The sequence below is a fragment of the Salmo salar genome, chromosome 10 (assembly GCF_965601325.2).
Source record: "Salmo salar chromosome 10, fSalSal1, whole genome shotgun sequence".
NCBI lineage: Eukaryota > Metazoa > Chordata > Actinopteri > Salmoniformes > Salmonidae > Salmo > Salmo salar.
In genome coordinates, this window is record NC_138300.1 from 108,720,679 (window position 1) to 108,732,993 (window position 12,315).

Here is a 12,315-nt window from a genome sequence, read left to right on the forward strand (position 1 = left end):
ATGTACATATTCATCCCTTTACATTTGCGTGTATATGGTAGTCGTTGTGAATTTGTTAGATATTACTGCACTGTCGGAACTAGAAGCATTTCGCTACACTCACATTAACATCTGCTAACCGTGTGTATGTGACCAAAAGAATTTGAAAATGTATTTTATAAAACACAAGGAAGTGAAATTTCATCACCAAAGTGCATTTTCACCCACTCTGGGCAGAGTTGGTAGACACCCCATAGTGAATGATACCATACCTTGATTTGAGATGAAGAGAGAGAAACGCCTCCTGGTTGGTTGCCCTGGCTGCTATTCCTCCTCTGAGACACTGGGATAGGTACTCTACCTGTACAGAGAAGAGGACTGTCAGACGTCACAGAAACTCAAGCAGTAGGCTACTATGTTGGAAGGTCAAGGATCAGTGTTTTTCACTAGCGCCAGCTATTCAGCCGCTTACACTTATTTTCAGCAGGGTACTTTTTCCCAGTTAAATGAACTACTTTAAAAAAAAATGTAGTACAATTAGCAAGTCAGAAGAAAAAGAAAAGTCAGCTGAGCCCGCTCCCACTAGAATGAACGATATGAATTAGGCTTGGGCGTTATACCGTGGTGTGGTTTTCCCAATACCGTTGAAACTATTTATTTTAAGTTGAATAAAATATCTGTAGCTACTTAAGTAAATACCTGCAGTCAACTTGTGCAATACGTTAGAAGATAAAGATCATTTTCTTCATTTCACCGGTCACAATCTTTCATTATGAAGCTTACCAGTAGTCCCCAGCCATGTGGTGGTTATTTACAAGCACACAATGATGAGAGAACAGAGCCTTGTGAGTCACTAACTGTACTGCAGCAAGTGCCAGGTGACCTAGTTACAGTATGGAATGTGCTAAAAGTTCTACAGTTGTGCATTTGGTTTGCTAATTTAGTAGCTAGTTAGCTACCTAGCTAATTAACCTGCCTGGGGTGTGTGGGACGCTAGCGTCCCACCGGCGGGACACACTGCCAACAGCCAGTGAAATAGCAGGGCGACAAATTCAAAACAACAAAAATCTCATAATTCAAATTTCTCAAACAGACAACTATTTTACACCATTTTAAAAAGATGAACTTCTCGTTAATCCAACCACATTGTCCGATTTCAAAAAGGCTTTACGGCGAAAGCATAGCATTAGATTATGTTAGGACAGCACCTAGACAAGAAAAATTGGCGTGTAATGTTCAGAAATGTTTTGCCTCCCAAAACTTCCGGTGAATGAGCACATCAATTGACAGAAATACTCATCATAAACGTTGATAAAATATTAAACTGTTATTCAAAGAATTATTGATACACTTCTCCTTAATGCAACCGCTGTGTCAGATTTCAAAAAAGCTTTACAGCGAAAGCACACTTTGCAATAATCTGAGTACAGCGTTCAGACACGAAACCAAACCCGCCATTTTGTGGAGTCAACAAAACTCAGAAAAAATATTATAAATATTCACTTACCTTTGATGATCTTCGTCGAAATGCACTCCCAGGAATCCCAGTTCCCCAATAAATGTTCATTTGTTTCGATAAAGTCCATATATATGTCCAAATACCTCCTTTTTGTTCACGCGTTCGGTAGAGTACTCCAAATGCGCTGTGCTCGCGCATTAACTTCTATGGGCTACGTGGGACGCTAGCGTCCCACCTGCGGGACACAGCCAGTGAAATATCAGGGCAGCAAGTACAAAAACAACAAAATGTCATAATTCAACTTTCTCAAACATACACTTCTCCTTGATGTAACCACATTGTCCGATTTCAAAAAGGCTTTACAGCGAAAGCAAAATATTAGATTATGTTAGGAGAGTACATAGACAAAAATAATCACACAGCCATTTTCCAAGCAAGGACATGTGTCAATAAAACCCAAAACACAGCTAAATGAAGCACTAACCTTTGACGATCTTCTCCAGATGACACTCCTAGGACATTATGTTACACAATACATGTATGTTTTGTTCGATAAAGTTCATATTTGTATCCAAAAACAGCATTTTACATTGGCGCGTGATGTTCAGAAAATGTATTCCCACCCAAGCTTCCGGTGAATGTGCACATCAATTTACAAAAATACTCATCATAAACGTTGACAAAATATATAACAATTATTTCACCTCTCTAGGGTCGGCGGGATGAAATCGTCCCACCTACGTAACAGCCAGTGGAATCCTGTGGCGCGTTATTCAAATACCTTAGAAATGCTATTACTTCAATTTCTCAAACATATGACTATTTTACACCATTTTAAAGACAAGACTCTCGTTAATCTAACCACACTGTCCGATTTCAAAAAGGTTTTACAAGGAAAGCAAAACATTAGATTATGTCAGCAGAGTACCCAGCCAGAAATAATCAGACACCCATTTTCCAAGCTAGCTTATAATGTCACATAAACCCAAACCACAGCTAAATGCAGCACTAACCTTTGATGATCTTCATCAGATGACACACCTAGGACATTATGTTATACAATACATGCATGTTTTGTTCAATCAAGTTCATATTTATATCAAAAAACAGCTTTTTACATTAGCATGTGACGTTCAGAACTAGCATACTCCGCAAACTTCCGGTGAATTTACTAAACATTTACTAAATTACTCACGATAAACGTTCACAAAAAGCATAACAATTATTTTAAGAAGTATAGATACAGAACTCCTCTATGCACTCGGTATGTCCGATTTTAAAATAGCTTTTCGGTGAAAGCACATTTTGCAATATTCTAAGTAGATAGCCCGGCATCACAGGGCTAGCTATTTAGACACCCAGCAAGTTTAGCACTCACCAAAGTCAGATTTACTATAAGAAAAATGTTATTACCTTTGGTGTTCTTCATCAGAATGCACTCCCAGGACTTCTACTTCAATAACAAATGTTGGTTTGGTCCCAAATAATCCATAGTTATATCCAAATAGCGGCATTTGTTCGTGCGTTCAAGACACCATCCGAAAGGGTAAATAAGGGTTACGCGCACGACGCATTTCGTGACAAAAAAAATCTAAATATTCCATTACCGTACTTCGAAGCATGTCAACCGCTGTTTAAAATCTATTTTTATGCCATTTTTCTCGTAAAAAAAGCGATAATATTCCGACCGGGAATCTGTGTTTAGGTTCAGAGACGAACAAAAATAAAAACATGGGGTCGACTCGCGCACGCACCTAAGCCCATTGTCCTCTGATAGAGCATTTGCCAAAAGCGCTAATGTGTTTCAGCCTGGGGCTGGAATTACATCATTCAGCTTTTTCCCGTCTTCTGAGAGCCTATGGGAGCCGTAGGAAGTGTCACGTTACAGCAAAGATCCTCAGTCTTCAATAAACAGAGTCAAGAAGCTCAAGGAATGGTCAGACAGGCCACTTCCTGTAAGGAATCTTCTCAGGTTTTTGCCTGCCATATGAGTTCTGTTATACTCACAGACACCATTCAAACAGTTTTAGAAAATTTAGGGTGTTTTCGATCCAAAGCCAATAATTATATGCATATTCTAGTTACTGGGCAGGAGTAGTAACCAGATTAAAATCGGGTACGTTTTTTATCTGGCCGTGCAAATACTGCCCCCTATCCCCAACAGGTTAAAGAATCATAGATGGACTACTCCTGGATGCAACTGCTTTGTCAGATTTAAAAAAAAGCTTTACGGAGAAAGCACATTTTTCAATATTCTGAGCACATAGCTCAGCCATCACGGCGAGCTATTCAGACACCCGCCAAGTTCGGGGCAACCTAAATATTCTCTTACCTTTGCTGATCTTCGTCAGAATGCACTCCCAGGGCTGCTACTTCCACAAGAAATGTTGTTTTTGTTCGAAATAATCCATATTTATGTACAAATACCTCCGTTTTGTTCGTGCGTACAGATCACTTACCCAAAGGCATTACGCGCAAGCGCGGAACCAGAGACGAAAAGTCAAAATGTTCCATTACCGTACTTAGAAGCATGTCAAACGCTGTTTAAAATCAATCTTTATGGTATTTTTAATGTAAAATTGCAATAATATTCCAACCGGACAATAGCATATTCATTCAAAAAGAAAAAGAAGGAGGGGCGCGCTCACGGGACCGAGCATATCCAATCCCTTTGTTGCCAGGCAGTCCACTCAGAAACTGAGCTCCTATTATCTGCCCAGTGACAGGAGAATGCTCAAACCACTTTCTGAAGGCTGTTGACAGCCAATGGAAGCCTTAGGAAGTGCAACGTCCCCCACAGACACTGTAGCTTCGATAGAGAATCAAAAGAAGAACTACAAATCTCAGACTTTCCACTTCCTGCTTGGGATTTTCTCAGGTTTTTGCCTGCCATATGAGTTCTGTTATACTCACAGACACCATTCAAACAGTTTTAGAAACTTCAGAGTGTTTTCTAACCAGATCTACTAATAATATGCATGTTGTCATTTGAAAAAAGTGCCCATCACACAATTTGTTTGATTAAAATTAAAATTGACCTTTACATTTATTTTATATTTTCTGTTTAAATAAAATATGTAATTTGAAGAAAACACATAATTGTGGCAATTCATATCTTGCAGTAAAATACTTGAATCTCAAGAGAAGACAAGTTAAATGTTCTGCTACATAGAAAATAGTCCTGATGCAATAGGCCTAGACAATATCCCCCAAAATAACAATACACTTAATTCATACATTTTCAGTAACTTAGGATGGAAAAACAATAGCACACCAAAAAAATCCAATCTGGGAGGTAAACTCAATAAATTATTCAATATTTGAATACAGTGTGGCTCAGTTGGTAAAGCATGAAGCTTGCAATGCCAGGGTTGTGGGTTCGATTCTCAAAGGGGACCATTATGGTAAAAAAAAATATGAAAATGGATGTACTTGCTTCTGGATAAGAGCGTCTACTAAAATGTAAAATCATTTTGCTGTGTATTTCAGTTGTAATCAAGGCATTTGAATGTACCAGAGGCTACCAAAATAGAGTTTGTTCAGCAAAACAATTCTTAACCTGGAGGAGCAAGCCACCCCAGACCCACATGGCCTGGGGGATCCTGGCTGGCTACTCCATGTGCTTGTGGAAAAGACTGAAGGATGTGAGCATAAAAGCAATTTCACATTAAAGTGGTCTTGAACTGAACATGAAATAATGGTCACATAATATACTGTAGGTTATTATTAAATCAGGAGGGTTAGCGTCTTGATTGAATGGCTCATACATGCAAAATACTATTCCATTCATCTTATTCCATTGAGCCAACCATTAATTCATGGCTATTTTAGGCCTTTCGAGGTCACTCTCGACAGTAGTTTAAAAGGCTTGTGAAAGTAATTTCTTCCTGGCCTGAAAAAGAAAAGCACTTGTTGTTAGTGTTTTCTGAGGGAGTGGGACAAAGCACTGGGAAAACCACTGTGTCATGATCAACACAACGCGAAGCAGAAAACTGGGTCAGCCTCGCCGGCTCAATTTCTCTCCTTTATTGCATGCAGCTGCCTACTTACAGCATTGGCAATGGATAGCCTAGTTTGATTAAAGCATGGTCTCTGAAGATATAAATCACAGAATGGCTCCCAGGCGCTGCTGAGGACATAGTGTAGTTCCATTCCATAGAAAGCTTATTCCATGGCCCATGGATTTTACAACCAACAGTCATGACAGAAGTCTTAGAAATGATCCATCATGCCAGGAACACTTCAAGGAACTTGTGAGGACATTCAATAAGCAAAAAGGCAGTTTGGAGCGTTACATGTGAGTGTAACATGTTACCAAATAAAGCAACGGTATTTGGACACAATGTTGGACCCTGCCAAAGTACAACTCACTGGCAATGAACAGACTTTAGGGAGTCAAAAACCTGTCAGCCAAAGTTGTCACAAAGCAGCATTGTTGGGTTAGGTACAGTACACTAGCAGTCATAGTCCACATTTGTTTTATTTCATCTTTATTCAACCAGGTAAGCTAGTTGAGAACAAGTTCTCATTTACAACTGCGACCTGGCCAAGATAAAGCAAAGCAGTGCGACACAACAACAACACAGAGTTAAACATGGAATAAAAAAAGCGTACAGTCGACAACACAAGAGAAAAAAAAGAAAGTCAATATAGAGAGTGTGTGTAAATGGCGTGAGGAGGTACGGCAATAAATAGGCCATAGTAGTGAAGTACTTACAGTTTAGCAAATTAACACCGGAGCGATAAATAGCAGATGATGTGCAAGTAGAAATACTGGTGCGCAAAAGAGCAGAAAAGTAAACAAAAACAATATGGCGATGAGGAAGGTAGATTGGGTGGGCTATTTACAGATGGGCTATGTACAGCTGCAGCGACCGGTTAGCTGATGTTTAAAGCTAGTGAGGGAAATATAAATCTCCAGCTTCAGCGATTTTTGCAATTCGTTCCAGTCATTGGCAGCAGAGAACTGGAAGGAAAGGCGGCCAAAGGAGGTGTCGGCTTTGGGGATGACCAGTGAGATATACCTGCTGGAGCACGTGCTACGGGCGGGTGTTGTTATCGTGACAAGTGAGCTGAGATAAGGCAGAGCTTTACCTAGCATAGACTGATAGATGACCTGGAGCCAGTGGGTCTGGCGACGAATATTGAGAGGGCCAAACGACTAGAGCATACAGGTCGCAGTTGTGGGTGGTATAAGGGGCTTTGGTGACAAAAACGGATGGCACTGTGATAGACTGCATCCAGTTTGCTGAGTAGAGAATTGGAAGCTATTTTGTAAATGACATCGCCGAAGTCGAGGATCGGTAGGATAGTCAGTTTTACGAGGGTATGTTTGGTTGCGTGAGTGAAGGAGGCTTTGTTGCGAAAACAGGAAGCCGATTCTAGATTTCATTTTGGATTGGAGATGTTTAACACAGTGTCCATAGAAGGGCCAGATGTACAGTGAGAGAAACAAGTATTTGATCCCATGCTGATTTTGTACGTTTGCCCACTGACAAAGAAATGATCAGTCTATAATTTTAATGGTAGGTTTATTTGAACAGTGAGAGACAGAATAACAAAAAAATCCAGAATCCAGATTGTAGGATTGCCGGGGTGTTAAGCATATCCAAGTTTAGGTCACCTAACAGAACGAACTCTGAAGATAGATGGGGGCAATCAATTCACATACAACTATTTTACACCATTTTAAAGATACACTTCTCCTTAATGTAACCACATTGTCCGATTTCAAAAAGGCTTTACAGCGAAAGCAAAACATTAGATTATGTTAAGAGAGTACATAGACAAAAATAATCACACAGCCATTTTCCAAGCAAGGATATATGTCACAAAAACCCAAAACACAGCTAAATGAAGCACTAACCTTTGACGATCTTCATCAGATGACACTCCTAGGACATCATGTTACACAATACATGTATGTTTTGTTCGATAAAGTTCATATTTATATCCAAAAACAGCATTTTACATTGGCGCGTGATGTTCAGAAAATGTATTCCCACCAAAACCCCCGGTGAATGTGCACATCAATTTCCAAAAATGCTCATCATAAACGTTGACAAAATATATAGGAAAACTCGCCTCCCTGCGGACCTGGCATCCTTTCACTCCCTCCTCTCTACATTTTCCTCTTCTGTTTCTGCTGCTAAAGCCACTTTCTACCACTCTAAATTCCAAGCATCTGCCTCTAACCCTAGGAAGCTCTTTGCCACCTTCTCCTCCCTCCTGAATCCTCCCCCCCCCCCCCTCTGTGGATGACTTCGTCAACCATTTTGAAAAGAAGGTTGACGACATCCGCTCCTCGTTTGTTAAGTCAAACGACACCGCTGGTCCACTTTCTACCACTGGTCCTGCTCACATTGCCCTACCCTATGATTTGACCTCTTTCTCCCCTCTCTCTCCAGATGAAATCTTGCGACTTATGGCGGCCGGCCGCCCAACAACCTGCCCGCTTGACCCTATCCCCTCCTCTCTCCTCAAGACCATTTCCGGAGACCTTCTCCCTTATCTCACCTCGTTCATCAACTCATCCTTGACCACTGGATACGTCCCTTCCGTCCTCAAGAGAGCGAGAGTTGCACCCCTTCTCAAAAAACCTACACTCGATCCCTCCGATGTCAACAACTACAGACCAGTTTCCCTTCTTTCTTTTCTCTCCAAAACTCTTGAGCGTGCCATCCTTGGCCAGCTCTCTTCCTATCTCTCTCAGAATGACCTTCTCGATCCAAATCAGTCAGGCTTCAAGACTGGTCATTCAACTGAGACTGCTCTTCTCTGTGTCACAGAGGCTCTCCGCACTGCTAAAGCTAACTCTCTCTCCTCTGCTCTCATCCTTTTAGACCCATCTGCTGCCTTTGATACTGTGAACCACCAGATTCTCCTCTCCACCCTCTCCGAGTTGGGCATCTCCGGCACGGCCCATGCTTGGATTGCGTCCTACCTGACAGGTCGCTCCTACCAGGTGGCGTGGCGAGAATCTGTCTCCGCACCACGTGCTCTCACCACTGGTGTCCCCCAGGGCTCTGTTCTAGGCCCTCTCCTATTCTCGCTATACACCATGTCACTTGGCTCTGTCATATCCTCACATGGTCTCTCCTATCATTGCTATGCAGACGACACAATTAATCTTCTCCTTTCCCCCCTTCTGATAACCAGGTGGCGAATCGCATCTCTGCATGTCTGGCAGACATATCAGTGTGGATGACGGATCACCACCTCAAGCTGAACCTCGGCAAGACGGAGCTGCTTTTCCTCCCGGGGAAGGACTGCCGTTCCATGATCTTGCCATCACGGTTGACAACTCCCTTGTGTCCTCCTCCCAGAGTGCTAAGAACCTTGGCGTGACCCTGGACAACACCCTGTCGTTCTCCACTAACATCAAGGCGGTGACCCGATCCTGTAGGTTCATGCTCTACAACATTCGCAGAGTACGCCCCTGCCTCACACAGGAAGCGGCGCAGGTCCTAATCCAGGCACTTGTCATCTCCCGTCTGGATTACTGCAACTCGCTGTTGGCTGGGCTCCCTGCCTGTGCCATTAAACCCCTACAACTCATCCAGAACGCCGCAGCCCGTCTGGTGTTCAACCTTCCCAAGTTCTCTCACGTCACCCCGCTCCTCCGCTCTCTCCACTGGCTTCCTGTTGAAGCTCGCATCCGCTACAAGACCATGGTGCTTGCCTACGGAGCTGTGAGGGGAACGGCACCTCCGTACATTCAGGCTCTGATCAGTCCCTACACCCAAACGAGGGCACTGCGTTCATCCACCTCTGGCCTGCTTGCCTCCCTACCTCTGAGGAAGCACAGTTCCCGCTCAGCCCAGTCAAAACTGTTCGCTGCTCTGGCACCCCTATGGTGGAACAAGCTCCCTCACGACGCCAGGACAGAGTCAATCACCACCTTCCGGAGACACCTGAAACCCCACCTCTTTAAGGAATACCTGGGATAGGATAAAGTAATCCTTCTACCCCCCCCCCCCCCCCAAAAGATTCAGATGCACTATTGTAAAGTGGTTGTTCCACTGGATATCATAAGGTGAATGCACCAATTTGTAAGTCGCTCTGGATAAGAGCGTCTGCTAAATGACTTAAATGTAATGTAAATGTAAGCATTGAAAATGCACTTTTGGGTTGAATTATAAACTATATTACTTTCTTTAGGAGGAAAAGTTGTAAAAAATATAAAATAGTAAAAGTACAGATACCCAAAAAAACTATTTACGTAAAAATACTTTAACCTGTCTGGGCTAGGGGGCAGTATTTTCACGGACGGATAAAAAATTTACCCGATTTAAACTGGGTACTACTCTTGCCCAGAAACGAGAATATGTATATTATTACGTATATTATTATGTATATTATTGGAAAACACTCTGAAGTTTCTAAAACTGTTTGAATGGTGTCTGTGAGTATAACAGAACTCGTATGGCAGGCAAAAACCTGAGAAAATTCCAAGCAGGAAGTGGACTGTCTGAGAATTTGTAGTTCTTCTTTAAATTCTCTATCGAAACTACAGTATCTATGGGGTTACGTAGCACTTTCTAAGGCTTCCATTGGCTCTCTAAAGCCTTCAGAAAGCGGATTGAGGCGTCTCCTGTCTCTGGGCAGAGTATAGTAGCTCAGTTTGTCAGTGGTCTGCCTGGTGACAAAGAGATTGGATATGCTCGTTCACGAGACCACGCTGTTTTTTTCTTTTCCTCTTTGAATGAATACACCATTGTCCGGTTGGAATATTATCGCTATTTTACGAGAAAAATACCATAAACATAGATTTTAAACAGCGTTTGACATGCTTCTAAGTATGGTAATGGAATATTTTGCATTTTTTTGTCTCGAAATGCGCTCACGCGTTACCCTTTGGATTGTGACCTGAACGCACGAACAAAACGGAGGTATTTGGACTTAACTATGGATTATTTGGAACAAAAACAACATTTCTTGTGGAAGTAGCAGTCCTGGGAGTGCATTCTGACGAAGATCAGCAAAGGTAATACAATTTTTCTAACACTAATTCTGAATTTAGTGTGCCCCGAAGTTGGCGGGTGTCAAAATAGCTAGCCGTGATGGCTGAGCTATGTAGTCAGAATATTGCAAAATGTGCTTTCGCCGAAAAGCTATTTTAAAATCTGACATAGCGATTGCATAAAGGAGTTCTGTATCTATAATTCTTAAAAGAATTGTTATGCATTTTGTCGTTTATGATGAGTAATTTAGTAAATTCCCCGGAAGTTTTCGGTGGGGATACATTTTCTGAACATCAAACGCCAATGTAAAAAGCTGTTTTTTTTATATAAAAATGAACTCGATTGAACAAAACATGCATGTATTGTATAACAATGTCCTAGGAGTGTCATCTGATGAAGATCATCAAAGGTTAGTGCTTCATTTAGCTGTGTTTTGGGTTTCTGTGACATATATGCTTGCTTGGAAAATGGCTGTGTGATTATTTTGGGCTATGTACTCTCCTAACATAATCTAATGTTTTGCTTTCGCTGTAATGCCTTTTTGAAATCGGACAATGTGGTTAGATTAACGAGAGTCTTATCTTTCAAATGGTGTAAAATAGTTGTATGTTTGAAAAATTGAAATTATTGCATTTTTGAGGTTTTTGTATTTTGTGCCACGCTGTTCTACTGGCTGTTGAATAGAGTGGGACGGTGACGTCCCACTAGCCCAGAAAGGTTAAAGTACTACTTAAGTACTTTACACCACTGATTTTTGTGTCATTAGAAAATGTAGACCTGTAGCTTCAAACCTTGTTTTAAAAAAAAGTTGCAAATAATGCTCTCTAAGCAGGTAGCTAACCCCATTCCTTGAGCATTTAGTTAGTATGAACGATACTGATATAAAGTCGTTATAGATGTCATGGAATGCATCAGGTTCTATTTGCATGTGGGAATGTCATGAATGCATTCCTTGGAATATTGCCCCATTAGCTATTTTACTTTTATTTTTATTATTAGTTACTGGACCACCTCGTGTGTCACTTTCAGATAGCCAAGCTGGGTTTCCACTAGCTCACTCAAACTATTGGGGGCACTCTGCCTTCTCATTACCGTTTTCAGCCATTGGCTTTGCCCTTGACTGGCTCATGTGAACTACAATCCCGACGCTGTTTTAACGTCTAGAAATATCAATAATGATTGCTTGAGATATGACTTTCTAAACATATTGCCCTCATCTTTCATCCTTAAAATAAATAAAAAATACACTTACTGTTGCAGTTTTGCACAGATCTATACAGCTATGGTTGCCTCCAATGCCCACATGCAGGAACGCCCCGAATGGCAGGAACGCCCCGAATGGCAGGAACGCTCACATGCAGGAACGCCACGAATTACGGGCTGCAGTTCCACACTATTATTAACGAGCCCAGCTAGATCCAACTAATGACGTTCCCAACTGACGTCAGGATGCTACCCCCGTCCAGCAAAAAAAAAAAAAGCTAGACCCTAACTAACGTTAAAATTACTAGGCATGGATATTTTAGTCCACAACTAAAATACACTTTCATCTAAGACACTTCTAGCTACAGCGAAACGTTAAGTTTACATTGTCCTAACTTGGCTAGCCCTAAATCCATCTTGTTATCTAAGGTAACGTTAGTTAGCTTAACGTTAGCCAACTAGCAACGCGATATATAGCTAGCTATGCAACTAGCCATTGGTCATCACGACACATGCTGAAAATATTATGCAGCTACTTACATGAGATGAACTAGCTAGGACATCTCCATCTAATGGACCCCTCTATCTAATGTTACGTGAACTGTGATATAAAACGGTTACGTTACTCAGTCTGTGACCTACTTTCTCCCTCCGTCATGACCAGTGCTGCACCACTAACCTAGTTTCTCTAAACCAATTGCACAGGAGGAC

General features: G+C 41.6%; 1 protein-coding gene across 7 annotated transcripts in view; it reads right to left on the reverse strand.

Annotated features, from left to right (window-relative positions):
- arntl1a (aryl hydrocarbon receptor nuclear translocator-like 1a) overlaps positions 1-12,315 on the reverse strand; it is a 28,919-nt gene extending 16,604 nt beyond the window's left edge. For 4 of the 7 annotated variants that reach the window (XM_082957357.1, XM_082957355.1, XM_082957356.1 and 1 more), the window contains exons 1-2: positions 12,243-12,315; positions 252-336 (exon numbers count right to left, since the gene is read on the reverse strand). In XM_082957357.1, the coding sequence (XP_082813483.1) occupies positions 252-336; positions 12,243-12,262 (105 nt within the window). In that variant the 5' untranslated portion in view covers positions 12,263-12,315. The other 3 variants (XM_082957358.1, XM_082957360.1, XM_082957359.1) reach the window with 3 other exon arrangements.